We start from the raw sequence: 18,710 nt of genomic DNA, 5'->3' as shown, positions 1-18,710 counted from the left end.
AATTATTAAGGCTTATGGGAAATGGTTTGCACTTTTCCCAAATATCACATTTCATAAGGTATGGACAGTGCCAAACAAAATCAGCCACAATCTGATTTGGTGACGCGCTAAAATATCAAGAGTGCAACTTCTTTGATTGAATCATAATTATTGCATACATATTAAATAGTAACATAAAATTCTCTCAAAATAAAAAAATATTATTGAACAGAAATATATTACACTGAATTAACTGAAAAAAAGTCAAAAGTCAATTTTGACTGCGAACAACACAAGTGTGACTGACTCCCAGAGGGTTAAACTGTTCATTTGAACAATTTTGTTCGGCTATCCCTTTCAAAATTTAGATTTAAAACTAAAATTTTCTATTTAACATTTCTAAATAAATTCTGAAATGTATCCAACATGAGCCATTTAAAAACAACACTTTGAGTGCTAACAATATTTTTAGTGCTAAACTATTTATCTGTGTCCATTTCTCCACATTTATTAACAAATCCTCTGTAAATGCAGCAAGTCGACTCGTCCAATTCCTTGCAAGGCATCAATTTGTTAGTGAAGATGCAGTGTCTCTATTAAAATCAGTTCATTCACAATATTTTAGAAAATTCTGACATGCAATTGTCATTATGTTTTCGCAATAAACCCATCACCATGGTTGAATGCAACAAAATATGAAAACTATACAACACGAATAACCAATAAAGAACTTTATTCTTAAAAATACCATAATTTTGCACATAAAAACAACACTATAGAAGCTGATTTAGTTTCACTTTTCCCAAATAGTGATAAATGTGCCCTTAGCAGTTTGCTTACTCAAGGTTAAGTGTGAAAAGACTTTAATTTTCGTTTTAGAGCAGTGGGAAGTCATGCATAAACACGCTTCCCCAATATTTTAGACAAATACAAACACAAATATGTGCCATTTCTCTAATCCCATTTCAAAGTGCGTTTAAATCTTATTACAAACTCTGTTGAGACTATAAAACTTAAATATATACGCTAACGTAACATGTAAAACTTGAGAGTATGCAGTAGAATTTGGCGCTTTGCATCAATAGGCTGTGGTGTCTTCATTCATTCTATTAGAACTCACAGCCTGAAGACACGTACACGACACGGCATTTGTTCATTTTAACCAGAGCAAAGGAAGGTTCATGGTAGTGTTAGTAATGTAAGATGGCCAATGACATGTTTGCTTTATAAGCAGCTGTTTTATAAATTAATTTGACAATTGTCATGCTTTGCGCAAGTTACCTACTCCTCTCAGTATTTTGCTAGTGTATCTCTTTGGATATGACTGAATAATTTACCCCCTCCCTTTTCCACTATGGTAAAGTAATAAAATAGACATGTTTCCACAGCTTTACATTATCCAAAATACTCATTGGTTCCAGGTTTACATAGACATGTGCTCGGGAAGTACGTAGGAGATATCATCCCACGGGTGGCGGTAGAGACCCTGTTTCAGACGTTTCTGGTCCAGATAGTGACCTGTGGGATTGACAGTGAAAACAAATATGAAAAAAAAAAAAAAACATCATAAAATGTAACTTGTTTTTACATACCCTAACCCACACAAATTATATACACTCCCCCCAGGCTGCAATTTTCACACAAATGTTTGCCTTTAAGTGTCTAAAAAAAACAACAAAAAAAACATTACAAAATAAAAATGATTAACAGACATTTTGGGTAATAGAGGATATTGCCGCATTCATCCCATGTCGTAATTACTAGATGACAAACTGTGATGTTCTACTCTGAGCTGTTATTGTCGTCAGACTGCCAGCAATTAATCTATGAATTTTAAGTAATAAATAGACAAAACCACAATACATCATGTAACATTAGCAAAAGCCTTAAACAAACTTAGAGTTCAGTAAACTTTAGTATTTAGTGGGGTTTACATATAATCAACTGTGTTAGCTACATTCAACTGTATGTCTTTCGATTATGTTTTTTAGATTATTCTTGCATTATTAAGACATGTACAACAGTTAATTATAGAAAGTATTGAACATAAATATTATGAGATAACTACATTACTTCTTTTTACAGCTGAAACCACATGAGTGTTTCCGTGTGATGTTGCAGTGGTCAGGTGGTACAAGTCAGAGCTCTCAGAAAATTTGATGTTTACAAGTTGTAATTACTTGTTCTACGAGAACGTGAATGCTTTTTACAAGTCAGAATCTCATAATTACGGCAATTCCAACATGGTGTAAAAGCACCTTATTTTCCCAGCAGATCTTAAATTTTAGAATAGTTGGGAATGTAAGTGTCTGAACAGTGAAGTGTGATTCAGTGGTTTACCGATGAAACCGATGCTGCGTCCCAGAACGAAGATTCCATTGAGAGTACCGATCTCAACAAACTCATCTGCCTCATCCCTGCAACACATAATCAGCTCTCATAAACATACTCAATTTAGATACATAATATGTACAATGAAATTCAATAAATGTCAGTTAAATACAACCCCATTTCCAGAAAAGTTGGGACATTTTATAAAATGCAATAAAATCAAGAATCTGTAAAAATTAACCCTTTAACCTTTATTTAACTGATAAAAGTACAAAGAAAAGATTTTCAATGTTTTCACTGACCAACTTAAATAGAAACAAAATTAGATTTTGATGGCTGCAACACACTCCACAAAAGTTGGGACAGAGGCATGCGTCACATCACCTTTCCTATTTCCTTTCCACCTTAATTACTCTTTTTAAATGTTTGGGAATTGAGGATACTAATTGTTGCAGTTTTACAAGTGGAATTTTTTGCCCAATCTCGTTTGATTTAAGACAGCTGCTCTACAGTCTGAGGTCATCGTTGTCTGATTCTCCTTTTTATGATAGACAAGAGACAGATCTGGACTGCAGGAAGGCAGTCAGGCATATCCATTCTATGGTGTAGTGTCTAAGAAACCACTCAGTTTTAGCATGTGCAGAATGAGGCCTGGCATTGTCTTGCTTCCCAGGAAAGATGTCATCTTGATGGCATTATAAGTCTCTGTACAAAATATAGTCCCAATATACGCCTCCATGTCAATAGCCGCGTTTCCATTACCCTTCAAATTGCGCAAATTGAAATTGCGAATTGAAAATACGCACAATGGAAACACGTCAATTTCGCAAAACCTCCCGTTTATCGCAAAAAAGTTTTTACGCTCTCATGAGGTGGTTTTTCAGGCAATTCGAAAAAGGAATATTTCGCAAAACTGCAATGGAAACAGTTTTTGCGCATTTACAGTCACCTGACTTAGAAGACGCGGTGTGTTTGAGGTCCATGTATAGCTACACAAATAATAATAATTTTATATTATTTTATTATAACATTTAATAGGCTATATTTAGAAGACGCTTTTATGCAAAAAAGGAAGCTGAGTGTGGAGCGCGCACTGCATGACACGGAGGCGCGAGCGCGAACACTTGCATTTTCCTATCAAAAGTGGAAACAACTTAAAATACTCTATCATTTCTGGTCATACAGAAAATAATAATACATTATTCTCAACTACTTTTATTTGTGTAAACTCACAATAACAAGAAAACGTTGTGCTTTTGTAAAATAAAAGAAAACAATCAGACGCACTTTCATGATCTCCGTAAACTGGAGCGCGAGAACTGAAACAAAATGTAGGCTAAAGCTTGAAATGTCCACTTTAAAACGAACAAATTCGAATCGAAGGCTAATACCTTCTGATTATGTAATCCGTCTGCTTAACAGCGGAGATGGAGATGTGATTTAGCCAAAACAATAGTTTATTAATAATATTAATGGCTCTTCTCATTCAGCACTGCGGGAAAAACATCAATTCCAGGTTCTAATTTGGCCTTAGAAAACCAGTAAAATCGACATGTTTTCCATATTAATTTGTGAATATTTTAAATGTTTAATAAAGGGGTAAAAAGTCATAAACTGAAAAAAAATCTGAAAATTCGTCGATATTTACTTTTTTGCGCAGCAGTTGGTCTAGCCAGTTCAAATTAAAATTTTGGTGACACAAAAGTAGCCTACATGGATCGTTTGGACAGAATACGAGACAGAGTTCTTTATTAAATTAATAAAAGAAACAATAATTAGCCTAGGAATACTGGATTCTAAATCTCAAATAAATGCCACAATCAAAGATCGGAGCAGAAATGAGGGCGAAACACCCAGAAACTGCTTAGGCTTTATGTGTCGTTCGCAGTATAAGGGTCTTTCCTGCCATTAATGCTTGGATAACACGCCACGTCTCCTTCGATTGATAATAATTATGTCTAATGCGGTGGCTGTGATATTATATAAACCAACGTCCATTGCCGTGATTTTTGGAATGACTTATCGCGCGAGAAAAAAGGACGTGTTAGTCGCATAACATCGGTTAATGGAAACACCGTCATTTCGCAATAGTTTTTTATCGATATTTAGATAATAGCGCAAAACATTTGCGCAAATCTGTAATGGAAACGCGGCTAATGTTACCTTCTACGCCTCCATGTCAATGGTACCTTCACACACACATACAAATCACCATGCCGTTTGCACTGATGTTTGCTTTTGCACCTGTTGCTGATGAAAGTCTGGATGATCTTTGGGACTGAGAGCTTAATGTCGTTTTTCTCTAAAACAAGCTGAAATGTGGACTCATCTGACCACAGCACACATTTCCACTGTCTTTTGGATCATCTGAGATGAGCTCGGGCCCAGAGAACTCAGCAGGATCTCTTCATAGAATTGATGTATAGCTTTCTCCTTGCATAACAGAGATTCAAGTTGCATTTCTTAAATCTAAGCAACTGCCTAATGGAAATCCCAATGTTAAAACTCCCTGATATTTCTGTGGTTTCCATGACAGTGAGAATCCTGGCACTGGAAAGATTTAAGGAATGGAGTTCAATCCATAATACCTTTAAATACAATACTCTTGACTTACCGTGTGAATCCACCACATGTTCTTAGTAGGTCGACAAAAGCCACACCAATAAAACCATCAACGTTTAGAATAAGGTTGGGTTTCTGCAGAGAGCGAAAGAGATTTTAATATCAGCATCATGAGGAGAAATGATCACACAAAATATACATGCATTTAAATGGCATCAGTAATAATGTCACCTTCGAGGTGGTGATCTTCTCTACATCGAGGGCATAGTCTAGTAACTGTGTTGATGGGAAATGCTGCTTCACAAAGTCTTTCAGGATCTGCACCCTCATATCAGGGTTATTGATCTGTCACAAAAAAAAGGCAAGAAATTAACACATACAACATATTAACAGCTGCATGTATGGAAATGAGAATAAGAGCTGCGAGTAATAAAAAAATTTACACAAAAAAACGCTCGACTGATTTGGATAACTTTTACTGCCTTTACGTAATTTTTGAAGCTTGAAAATGCTGATTGCGTAGACTTTCAATGGTTAGACAAAAATTATGAGAGAATATTACAAACATCTTTGGTGTTCAAAAGAAGAATGGAAGTCCTATTTTTTTGGATTGGAACGACATAAAGGTGAATAAATGACGACAGTATTTTCAGTTTTGGTTGAACAGACCCTTTACGTTTTTGAGTCACATTTAAATCTTGATCCAACCTTGCCTTTCCCTCATCAGTCAAATTTTCTGATATTTTAACAGGCTTTCTGACTTTGACAGTAATGAGAGTGTGCAATGGTCCTTTCTATGTCTATTTCCTGTTTTGTTTCATTTTATTTGTTTGCTGCCTATGAATTTGATTTGGCAGACAAAGGTTTTTCAAATCACTGAAGTTTTTTTCTTTTTTTTTCTAAGAAATACCAATAGAATATTATGCCAAATTGTTAAGATTTTTTTTCAATAACTTCATTCCACTTCATTAGGATATAAGGACAGCTGTATTGCCCTGACTTTTTTTTTTACTCAAGCTGGCCTAATTTGACCCTCTTCTTCAGATGACATTACGGTAATATACACCCATTGGCTCTTATTTCTTCTATTTTGATTTTTTGAAGGAAGTCACCATCTTCACAAATTAACTCTATAAATGGAATGGAAGACAGTGTTCCTCACTCCCACGGGGCATTCTGAATACCTGGTGATGCCTTTTCGGGTTGAACAACTGTCTTCTGACTTGAATTTTGGTCTGTTGCTCACACAAAGCTATTTTTGACTTGGATTTACTAAAGACACAGTGAAAAATTAGTGTTAAAAAGCTGTGGAAAGATATTTTTTGGGCTGAAATGATTGCATATGCATTTGTAGAAGTTTCCCTTTCAGATGCAAAGTTTAAATAAACCATGCAACGTGATTTACTAAGGGTTGCGCTAGCCAATTTACTGGTATCATTTAACGCCTCAAAAAAAGCATGTCTTAAAACATTTTGTGCTTGACAAGGCTGCAGAAGTTGCGGTAAGAGGAGGCACCGCAGACACCAGAGAGCATGTGGTAGAAGGAAGATAATTTGTTTCAATGTATTTGAAATGCCAGAGGAAGGCATTATCTGAACATATCATTTGCCAAGCCAAGTTTTTATTTGTTACACCTGTGTTGTTGGTAGATTACTCGTACCTGATTATCATTGGCTTTGCTTGTTTGTGACCCTACACTAATTTGTGCCACTCTTGGTATATTGTGTTAGTAATTATGGAAATGAGCTGCTGCGTCTGTGTTCTTTAAATTGCACATTGTCAGTAGATCAGCCGCAGAACTCCCATCTGCTTTTATGGGATTGCGGTCGCATACTAATTTGTCCTGTTTAGTAAATCAGGCCCTAAAAATCAAGAGTTTCATTGCATCCCTAGAAAATATCTCAACTGTACAACTGTAACCATGTTTCTCTGAGAAGCAGAATGAGACACTTCGTCTTGGATTGACGCTATGGGGAACGCCATCAGCGTGACCGGTGTCTGAAGCATGTATAAACACACGGAAATAAACCACTGGTAGACAGCAGTCCATGACATCACACGCGGATCGCCCGTGAGTATAAAGGGGAGATGTGTAGGCAGACTGAAAAGCATGGCAACGAGACGCAGTGTCTCTTTCCCCTTCTCAGGGAACCATGGTTACAGTCATAACCTGATACGTTCCCTTTCGAAGTGGAACTCAACACTGTGTCTTGGATTGAGGCTAAGGGGAACAAATACCCACTCCACAATGCTGCGGGAATGCCTGCCTCACTAGGTGAGAATATGCACAAGCATAGTGGGCATACATACATTGACTGAACAGATTACTTTAGCTGGAGTCAGAGCTTCAACTCAGGGCACATCCATTACAGAGTTGTATTGGAAAAATAAGGCCAGCTAAAGGTGTCTAATGACCCACTCCTCTTAGGGAATGAATGCCCCTACTTAAAGCACCAATGGTAGTTAGGAAAGAGAAGCAAACTAAATAGAAGAGATGACACATAACAAGGAGTGACACCCTGTAGGCGAACGTCCTCTACTTATTAGCATTGTCAAACCAGAGCCATTCCAAGGGGAGTGCTATCCCTAATTTAAGACCCAACCATAGGGGCACAGATGGCTAGATCTACCTCAGGGGACAGTGCAACCTTCACCTATGGTTTATTGGCTTGTGTTTACACATGCTTCAGACACTGGACATGCTGATGGTGTTCCCCATAGTGTCAATCCAAGATGCAGTGTTGAGTTCCACTTCAAAAGGGAACTGAAACATTACATGGAATAATAAATTAATACTCAAATTTTGGTATAAGATTTTGCCCTGATATCCCTTCATATAAATAATCTGGTCTCATGCAGTGTGTTTCTCTCTGTATTTGTGTGTATTTACTGATTTGACTCTATGTCCGATGCCCATAATAAGCATGCCATCTTTCTTCATTTTGTTGACAAACTCCATGGGCAGCAGGCCGCTGTCAAACGCTTTACTGAACTGTTTAGCAGCTGCGTCCAGAGCGCCACCGAATCTATCTCCCTGCAGAACAGGAACAAACAATTCAGTTTCAGATTAAATACAACATTCCTTTTTTAATTATTATATTTCTTAAATGTTTATCATATCAATGTTAAATATCATATATAATATTATTAAACAAATAATTCAATGTTTTCTTAATGTTTATTGATAACAAATATCAGCAAAATCAAATATGGCCATGCTCTGTTTGCTCATATTTCATATTTGATATGAGGTTTACTGAACTCTTGTTCTTGCCAGACTGTAGCAAAAACGGTTTAGTTAGTAAAGCTGTAGTTGAGTGTACAGTGACTGATCTTACTATCGTCAGAAGTCCAGAGGTCAGACTGGACACCAGGTCTTTACCGGCACGAGCACACACAATGGTGTTATGAGCACCAGATACAGCCGGCCCATGATCCGCAGTCACCATCAAACACATCTCAATGAACTGACATGCGTAACGTGGTAATCTGTCAAAAACACACACGCACTCATGTTTCTAGGCCAGAAATTTATGCAAGTAGACAAATAACTGGTCAACGCATTTCAATATGAATATAAATATGTACATAATGAAGGAATTGTACGTAACAAACCTCCTCTGGAACCACAGCAGGCCCAGCACTCCTCCTAGACCCATTTCCTCTTTGAACACCTCTGTGATGGGCATACCGGCATATATGAGCTCCTGGCCCCTTTCATCACAGATACTAGTCATGAACGACGCAGGTTTTCGAATCAACCCCAACTCCTACACACACACACACACACACACACACACACACACACACACACACACACACACACACACACACACGTAGAGCAGCTCAGATCCAGCTTGAAAATTGACTAAATATGAACTAAACATTTAAATATCCTCAAATTTACTATGCATTTTAGCAGCCAGAAATGTTCAATTCAAGAGACATGCAAAGTTTCCATCCAAATTCTCCACATTTGTTAAAAATGCATTTCTAAAAATTCGACCAAAATTATGCGCATTATCTTGAGGCAGTCCACCCTTATTTTGTCACAGAGCAAAATATGCAAAATATGACCAGAAAAATTGATGCTGAAAATGTAGCTTTGCCATCACAAAAATAAATTACATTTTAAAATATATTCAAATAGAAAACAGTTCTTTTAATTTGTAATATTTTGCAATATTACCATTTTTACTGCATTTTTTATTAAATATATGCAGTCTTGGTGAGCATAACAGACTTAAATACATATATATATATAAAAAAATTTAATGTTTCCAAACTTTTGACAGGTACTTTACATAATACTACAAACAAAAGCAAATCTGTTCTTACAACCGGTGACAATTCATGACTTATTAGTCAAAGAAAATCTTGATGTACAGAAATAAGGCAATAATGCAGATCTTACTCTTGCCCAGGAGTAATCCATCGGGACGGTAGGAGGAGGAACTTCCTGTGCTGGAACAATGATTCCATTTGCAACAAGATCATCATACACAAACCTTCCCAACAAAACAGAGACAACAAATTAGTTAAAGCATTAAAATGTTAATGACAGTATTAATTATGGTTGCTGGACTATAAAAAAAAAAAAAAAAAAAAACATTTATCTGACAATAAATCACATTTTGATTACTAGAGGTTGGAAATATAAACAAAAAATGTTTACTATAATAATCTAATAATATTTTGTTGGATAACAATATATAAAAAAAATGTCCTTTTGACAACTTCCAATAGACCTATTACAAATTTGGTAATTTTTTTTTTTTTTTTTAACAGTCATGAACATTTCAAAGAAACAGATAAATATTTACTAAAAAACACTGTTTTAATTATTTTTGTTCGCCATTGTTGAAGCTTTTCTCTTTTTAGCAGATGTTGGCTCAGTAACCATTCATAAGGATTCATCAGACTGATTCAAACCAGTAATGTAAATAAATTGAACGGTGAATGGTCAAAGGTTATTGAAATGAATTTATTATTACATTTTGTCTATGTTACAGTCTTAGGAGGCTGTTGAAAAGATTATTTGTTTATAGTGAGAGAGACTGCTTGAGTGGATGAAGGGATGGTACTCTGTCTGTCTTTCTGTTATCGGCCTGCTAAAGCAAGCTGAAGCAAAATAATGATAATGAACCTAAACAACCCAGCTGACTTTTCTAAAATTAAATGAATAATGAACAGAGATGCTTTGAAACTGGTTAAGAGACTATGTAAAATGAGGTAAAACCGAAAGAAAAATGTGAAGTAAACATTTTTAGAGTTTAATATCAAAAAGCAAACATTGAAAATGAGCAGTTAACATATGTGTGTCTAGTATGAGTGCGTGTGATGGTGACTGCACTTTATGTCTTGTATGTGTTAGTTTGTGGTACTATTATTTCCTGATTTTGTGAATAGTGTGTCATTAACCTCTGGAATGAGTATTTTATCATTACAGATGGGTTAAGTGAAACGACAAACTTTAAAGAAGCTGATAATTCTGAGTCAATTTGATGAAAAGACGATACAGAACATGGGACGAGCTTTAATTGGATTGGTTTTCCAGCTCTGTCTGCTATTGGTAATTATGACTACTTTTGTCATTTATGATGTTGATCTGAATTACTCCCTGGATTAGTATTTATGTAAATTGGAATTGTGAAGTTGAAGATTGTCATCCATTATGGGGTAAAAACCCTTGTCTAAATTCAACTGAGGGTCTAAATTTAAATAGACAACTAGGATCATAATGGTAAACGTAAAAATAATAGACTTGAAGGCAGAGAGACAAAGTGACACATTGGCTAAGTCACTATCCAAATTATCCAGAGAGGGCTCCCTCATTTTTATGAAAGGCCGGTGGGCGAACAAAGGAGGAGTGGATATAACTTCTAAAAAAAGTTTTATTTCTCCATCCATTAAATGGATGTATGACATTAGATGTCTAAGAAAACTACAATTTAGGTAATAAAGGTTAAAGGAGAAAGCAGCTATATGGCTGTCTTAAGGGTTGAGATCCGAGTAACATAATATTTTGGTTTGTGAAAAGTGAGTTTCAGATAAAAAGTAATAAGGCACTGAGTATGATTAACAGGGATTAACGTGATATAAAGATAAGGGATGAACAAAAGTTTTATTAAGTAACATTGGGAACAATTCTATATTTTAGTGGTAAAATAATGATTGAAATGATGATGTGAATTTGTTTTATTTTATTTCTATTTTTGAAAGAAAAAAAAGGTATAAGATGTTATACAATTAAGATGGTACATGCTATGTGACTGTAAACTGAAGGATGATTTCAGTAGAGACTTAAAGTGCTTAGATGGATTATTATGGGTCTTAATTATATTTTTGTGTTTGTTTAGTTTTAGTTTGACAACCATTGTGTTTTCAACCTAAAGGGTCTATAATGGGGGTAGTGAAAAGAATGGATTAACCATCCATGTTTGTTTATTATGACCGCCGCTAGCGTAGCTAGCGAAAGCGGTCATATAGGGATTGTCAAAGTTTTTTTTTTTTTTTTTTTTCGTCACCTTACTGAATTTTCCGTCAACGATACCAGGGACACCGAAACACCGGGGAACATGAAATCTGGTGGGCATGTAGCCCCACTAGACTTGTACGGAAAAATTTCGTTTGGTCCCCGGGGGCCACTCCCCCCCCGCGCTGGGCCCCCCCAAACCCAAAAAAATGCAGTTTTTCCTAAATAACTACCTGAACCGTGGCACCGAGGATGAAGAATTTTTTATGGTATGTTGGTCTACTAGACTTTTACGGAAAAATTTCATTTGGTCCCCGGGGGCCACTTCCCCCCCCCGCGCTGGGGCCCCCGTGAATTTTTCGTCAACGATACCAGGGACACCGAAACACCGGGGAACATGAAATTTGGTGGGCATGTAGCCCCACTAGACTTGTACGGAAAAATTTCGTTTGGTCCCCGGGGGCCACTCCCCCCCCGCGCTGGGCCCCCCCAAACCCCAAAAAATGCAGTTTTTCCTAAATAACTACCTGAACCGTGGCACCGAGGATGAAGAATTTTTTATGGTATGTTGGTCTACTAGACTTTTACGGAAAAATTTCGTTTGGTCCCCGGGGGCCACTTCCCCCCCCGCGCTGGGGCCCCCGTGAATTTTTCGTCAACGATACCAGGGACACTGAAACACCGGGGAACATGAAATTTGGTGGGCATGTAGCCCCACTAGACTTGTACGGAAAAATTTCGTTTGGTCCCCGGGGGCCACTCCCCCCCCGCGCTGGGCCCCCCCAAACCCAAAAAAATGCAGTTTTTCCTAAATAACTACCTGAACCGTGGCACCGAGGATGAAGAATTTTTTATGGTATGTTGGTCTACTAGACTTTTACGGAAAAATTTCGTTTGGTCCCCGGGGGCCACTTCCCCCCCCCGCGCTGGGGCCCCCGTGAATTTTTCGTCAACGATACCAGGGACACCGAAACACCGGGGAACATGAAATTTGGTGGGCATGTAGCCCCACTAGACTTGTACGGAAAAATTTCGTTTGGTCCCCGGGGGTCACTCCCCCCCCGCGCTGGGCCCCCCCAAACCCAAAAAAATGCAGTTTTTCCTAAATAACTACCTGAACCGTGGCACCGAGGATGAAGAAATTTTTATGGTATGTTGGTCTTAAGGGCCCACATCAACCTAGCCCATAATCGATTGTCAACCTAGCCCAAATTTCGTTTGGTCCCCGGGGGCCACTTCCCCCCCCGCGCTGGGGCCCCCGTGAATTTTTCGTCAACGATACCAGGGACACCGAAACACCGGGGAACATGAAATTTGGTGGGCATGTAGCCCCACTAGACTTGTACGGAAAAATTTCGTTTGGTCCCCGGGGGCCACTCCCCCCCCGCGCTGGGCCCCCCCAAACCCAAAAAAATGCAGTTTTTCCTAAATAACTACCTGAACCGTGGCACCGAGGATGAAGAAATTTTTATGGTATGTTGCTCTTAAGGGCCCACATCAACCTAGCCCATAATCACTCATTTGTGATTTGCGCCCCTCCCATAAAAAATTAAAATGCAATATTATTCTGCTATAATCGCCCCTATCTTCAGTTGAGATGTTCAGAACTGCACCATATTTCATGTGTATGATTAACTTGACATCCTCTGGGGGTATGCAAAGTTTCGTAGAATTTCATCCATGGGGGGGTATAAAATAAATTCATTTATGTGCACATTTAGTGACTGTACACTCATCGGCCTGTAGATGGTGGTGTTGAGCGAAGGGTTGCTGGTTTAGGATGATACTGTCACACACACACATGCAGGAATACAAACAAACGCAAGCATGCACACACACTGACATCCACACGCACAGACACACACCCATACACACACATACAAATCCACATGCACAGCCACACACACACACGCGCACACACATGTACGCACGCATACATACACGCACAGACACACACAGACAGAGACACACACATACACAAACACACACACATACACACACACACACAGACACACACACACAGACAGACATGCACATACTACTACTTTTTTTTAGGTATATACATAAACACGCAATACAGCCAAATTGCTCCACGTCATTTATTTTTGTGGAAAGCCAGTGCAGGCCTGAGCGGCGGTCATATTTTGTACCGCCATGCGTTACATCTAGTTATAAAAGGAATTGGAAATTATAGTTTTATAAAAACTAGTGCATGTATCCTGGTATTTATGATTATAGACAATGTCTTTATTTAGGATCTGAGTAGTGACAGCGGGTCTAGCCCATGCTAGGAATACAGCAACAGTGCTTGCTTATTTAGCCCGGCTTCCAGAGAATAAATATGTATTGTTGTTTTGTAATCAGTTAAGTTGATGATAATACCAAATTAGCCAAGATGAATAACCGCTGTGTAAGACATGTAAAGACAGCTATGTCAGAAGGTTCTGGAGATCAATAATATACTATGTGCTATGTGGGATATTATGTTCATGTTAAGTCCATGTTAAGTACGAAAAGATATTGTCTGTTTTATAAAAAAAATTTTACCTGACAGTGGAGCATGGGTCAGAAACCTAACATTTTGAAGCAGCCTTTATGGAAAGACCAGATGTGGTGTTTAGGACCCCACATTGGTCTAAAACAGGGGACTGAAGGGGGTGGATTGGAATCCACTGCTGCTTCATTGTATATGTAATGAGTGATTATAATCAAGGTATTAATCAATATATTTCCTTCTAAATATCACATGAGTTGAATTACTTCTCTGGAGATTTTATTTTGTTACTGAAGTTACCAGTGTGATTACTGAAATGTTCTTTTCATGCATTATTTTTAATGTCTGTATTTGATATCTGAATGCAGTAACAGTGCTTGCTTATTTATCCCAGCTTCTAGAAATGAAATGGGGACTTGTTTTGTGTATGAGAAAGGTCTTCAACATGTTAAAACACATAGGGGTCACTGAAGCCAATAGTTTAAGGGACCATTTCTTTGTTAAAGCCTTACTTAGACTAAAGTGTAGCTCTCCTTGAGAAAGAACGCTTTATCTTGATGTTTTGAGATGAGACTCCTGTTTATAGTTAGAGCACGGTCAAATCCAACCTTGGAAAAGCTGTGTGTCGGTGTGTGTGTGTTAGTCTTCTTGGTTACAGGTTAAGGAACCACTGCCATTATTGGAGATTGACTGAGTTTTTGTTTGGGACATGCTGGCACCCAGCAACCCAAATCTGCGACCTGGAAGGTCACGACGTGCCTGACTTCAGGGTTGGAGTGTCAGCTGCATAATCTATGGAGATATGCTTCAGTCTATCTGTATATGTGAGGAAAATTACTATGTTTATCTATTTCTTAGCCAATGAGAATCATTCAACCTGTAAGCAATGATGTAGCTTAGACCTTGGAAATGGTATAACTGCTGTGATCTTTGTAACTGTAAGCGGGGCGGCCTACGAACTCCTGTGTGAGTCTTGAAGCTGACTTCTTGCTGATGAAACTGCAAACTATCTTCGGTAAAACTTTTCTTCAATTTTTTATAATTCTGACTCCGTGTCTTCTTTCAAACATCTGGTCCTTAAAACTGTTAACCCCTAACAAAATATTACTCATTAAAAGAACCAGCTCAATTGAGTCATTTGTTCAAAAAAACTTTTTTTGTTTTTGTTTGAGCGTGAGTGAGAAAACAACTCAATTCAATTCAGACTGCAAATTTGTATTACCAACACATCTATTAATGAGTTCTTATGCTGTGGCGCTGGAGAGGCATAACCGAGATAGAAACAATGCGAAAATGTTTAAATGGTACTGTCGACCCCTTTTGATTACTAAGCAAATCATCACATGCACTTACAATGCCTTTAGTGTTACAGATGCATTTTGAAATCAGTGATAGTGATATTTTTGTGTCAAATGACATTTGACATCAAGAATACAGCTGACAACATACTGAATTTGTCTCTTTTCAAAATGTTAAATTATTGATAATAAGTCTGTTGCTCCCCCTTCCCAATTTGTTTGTATGAATGGATGTTATTTTGTTATATCTAAAGACAATAAAAAGTTGATAAAAAAAAAGAAGAATACAGCTGTGAAATCCCTATATTGCCAAAGCCATTATAGCAAAGTACATAATAAAGGGCCTGAATACTGAAATTTAATGACATAAGGTAAATTATATAAAAAAATCCTTTGTTTTACTGTAAATGTTTACTGACGGCAAAACAATTTAAACTCATAACTGTAACATATTTCTCAAATGAAGGGGTCTGAATGCTTCCTCCTTCTGTTACTCACTTGATGACATCCCCCAATTCATCAAAGCTGTTGGGCACAAATGCACCTGCTTCCCGCAGTGCTTGATTTTTGGCCACAGCGGTCTCTGACTCTTGATTTGCACATGCTCCCGCATGGCCAAACTGCACCTAAAACATGTAATTTAACACAATACTATGTTAACAGTTCATTTGGTTAACTTGCGCTAACTTGTTTAGGTATTGACACATTAAATATCTCAACAAATTCAATGGCCTTGCACCAATGCAGCGCTTCATGTTGCCATTTTTGGCATGTCCATGAAGCACACAAGACCTTATGTCATTTACTAAGACAGAAGGGTGCTCTCAAACGCCTCCTTTGCATTACAAGAGTGGAGAAACACATGGGCTGAGGGTGCCAAATGGGCCAGGGCTAATAAGCAAAAAGTGTCTCTAAAGCCATGTAAAAGATGTACCTCGGATGAGAACATGGTGGCACACGTTCCAATACACCAGCACACGACTGGCTTAGTGATTCTGCCGTCTGCAATACCCTGGCAGATGTTATACTCCTCGGTGCCTCCGATCTAAAAGACAGTACACACAATATCATTAGAATTACAGTGCCTTATTACTCAACTCTTATATTATTGTCATAAGTTACAGAATAGTTATGATAAAAAAGATTTAGACAGAACAGAGCACCAGTGGATTCTACATGAACATGTTAACAAATCTGTCCCTTTTTACAGACATTAAAATAATCTCAATGAAAAATAAAAGGATTGGGGGTGAATTATTTGAAATGATATTTTATTGAAAAGATGCAAAAGGTCAGAGTACCTTGTTGGATTTTGACGTGTCTATGATAATCATTTATTGACAAGGTTTTTTATGTGTCATTTTTTAAAGGGTCATGAAATGCATTTTCAGGTCTTTATTTTATGTTTCTAGAGGTTAGCTTATAACGTTAGTAAGTATAAAGTATAAAGTTTTTTGCATCAAAAAATATTTATCTCATTTGCACTCATTTTTAAGAAGCATTACCGCTTTCAAAAACGCAAGTAAACTTACACTACACTGATTTTCGCACCACATCCATGCCCTCCTCTACAGCATGTAATGTGTGTTTTGAGGCTCATGATGGCCAGCGCTGTATTAGGGCCATAAATATTTGAGCCAGTATCAGATTAAAATGAACCGATGCAACCACAAGAATTGCCTCCAAAGACACAATACTTGGCATTGGCGTCGCTTTCAATATAAGATATTTAGAAAAAATTAAGAAATGAACAAAAAAAATCAAATTCAATTGCTCAGGTACGTCATTAAAAATAAACTTCAGCCATGCGTTTTTAACAGTTTGATCTTTTGGAAGGGTATGCACAGTTTTTGGAGGTGCAGTTTGTCAACATCCAGGGACAGAACAACATTGGATGGTATTACTCGACAGCAGTATAATTCTTGTGATTGACTGATAACATGAGTTGTTAAGAGCTCCTTGATTTACATACGCATGTTAAGGCACATGTAGTTGATTGATATTGTGACGTCACAAATGAGGCATTTTCAAATCCTGCCATTTCAGAAGGGTGAAAAACAAAAACTCATATTTTAAACTGCAGAATTAGCTTTTAATGTAGAGAAACCTCATTTAGAAATGTAGAGGACATTTTTCCATTTCATAATCCCATGTTGGGATGAGTTGAGAAGTTATTTGTCAGAGAGTGTATTAATACAGACGCTTATATAACTCCAAGGACAAAATATGAACATTCTGTGACTGTGTTTCTGTATGTACAGGCCTCTGCTCCTGAAAGACCCCCAACACTGCACATTTTCTTTGTCTCCCTAATCAAACACAATTGATTCAACTCATCAGCTCATTAACCCATGTGATAATGAGCTGATGAGTTGAATCAGGTGTGTTTGATTAGGGAGACAAAGAAAACGTGCAGTGTTGGGGGTCCTTCAGGAGCAGGGTTGGGGAACACTGATTTAGGGAACTGTCATAAATATCTTTGTTCCAGACCAATGTTATGAGAGTCTCTTCAATATCATAGGTATTTAATTCTTAGAACTAGGTCCACATGTTGCACACTTATCTGTCCATCCAAGACCACTGAGGAGTTTTAGCATTAAATGAATACAAATTGTGTAAAATATAAATTTGATGTGAAAATGCCTTTTTTGTTTTATTTCATAATAATATATGACCTAATCGTGATTAGAGGCGCTCAAATCTTTCCCATGATCTTACCTCTCCCAGAACGACAATCATCTTGACGCCTGGAGTGTCCTGATATCTGAGCACATGGTCCATGAATGTTGAGCCTGGGAATCTGAGTATAAGAGCGACACAGTAGTTATCTTAGTTGCTGATCCGTTTATTAGCTCAATCAAGTAATAATTAGTACTTTCTGAATCCTGCTTTAATTAATCTACTGTATGCCCGTCAAACAAAATAATGACGCGAGTCAGCTTGTTTGTTGATGTACCAGATGATTTTTGAATAAATTACTTTTTTACAGTTCATCATAGTTTATCATTGCGCAAAAATCAGAAAACACAAGCTTTTGTATCAGGATGTTATGCTGAAACACTAAATATAACGGTAGAAGACGAGAAAACAGTAAAAGTACACCCAAGTGTCAAGAACAGTCATAAATATTGACATTAACACACAGGAAAAATGTGTAACGGAAGCACTAATTCTGCAAAAATTAGTAAATAATGCGGGGGTTTTTTGTGTGTATTTTTTTTTAAATAATGTACTTCGGTTGCATGTCATGTTATTTATAACTGAGCATAGATATGTTGAACTGTTCACACAGGATTCCATTCAGCATACTTCTGTTTTTCAAATAAAAACAAATAATCCATGTATAAGTAAAATAAATAAAAATACTGAAATAATAATACAGAAAGTCTAAAATGAAGGTTTAAAATAAAGAGCGTCAGTGTCATAATGAATGACAAGTCTGATCCTTGCTATTTCGATATTACGGCTGGATTTCATAACAACACCTTTTAACCATAGTTAAAGGAATTTGTTAGACAAAGAGTTTTGTATGTGTCCGACAGTTCAGTAAACTCGACGGACAAAATGGCGG

General features: G+C 37.4%; 1 protein-coding gene across 3 annotated transcripts in view; it reads right to left on the bottom strand.

The window, feature by feature from the left end:
* Nucleotides 1–695: 695 nt before the first annotated feature.
* Nucleotides 696–18,710, bottom strand: part of aclyb (ATP citrate lyase b) — a 66,798-nt gene continuing 48,783 nt past the window's right edge. For all 3 annotated transcript variants that reach the window (XM_084135946.1, XM_084135947.1, XM_084135948.1), the window contains 11 exons: nt 17,858–17,939; nt 16,074–16,184; nt 15,638–15,765; nt 9,287–9,380; nt 8,488–8,642; nt 8,211–8,361; nt 7,763–7,906; nt 5,104–5,217; nt 4,925–5,007; nt 2,320–2,396; nt 696–1,497 (listed from right to left, as the gene is read on the bottom strand). In XM_084135946.1, coding sequence (XP_083992072.1) covers nt 1,403–1,497; nt 2,320–2,396; nt 4,925–5,007; nt 5,104–5,217; nt 7,763–7,906; nt 8,211–8,361; nt 8,488–8,642; nt 9,287–9,380; nt 15,638–15,765; nt 16,074–16,184; nt 17,858–17,939 — 1,234 coding nt within the window. In that variant the 3' untranslated portion in view covers nt 696–1,402. The remainder of the gene's footprint in view (nt 1,498–2,319; nt 2,397–4,924; nt 5,008–5,103; nt 5,218–7,762; nt 7,907–8,210; nt 8,362–8,487; nt 8,643–9,286; nt 9,381–15,637; nt 15,766–16,073; nt 16,185–17,857; nt 17,940–18,710) is intronic.

The sequence above is a fragment of the Abramis brama genome (genome assembly GCF_963993115.1).
Source record: "Abramis brama genome assembly, chromosome: 14".
NCBI lineage: Eukaryota > Metazoa > Chordata > Actinopteri > Cypriniformes > Leuciscidae > Abramis > Abramis brama.
The sequence above is the reverse complement of the archived record's forward strand: the minus strand, read 5'-3'. Positions and strand labels throughout refer to the sequence as shown.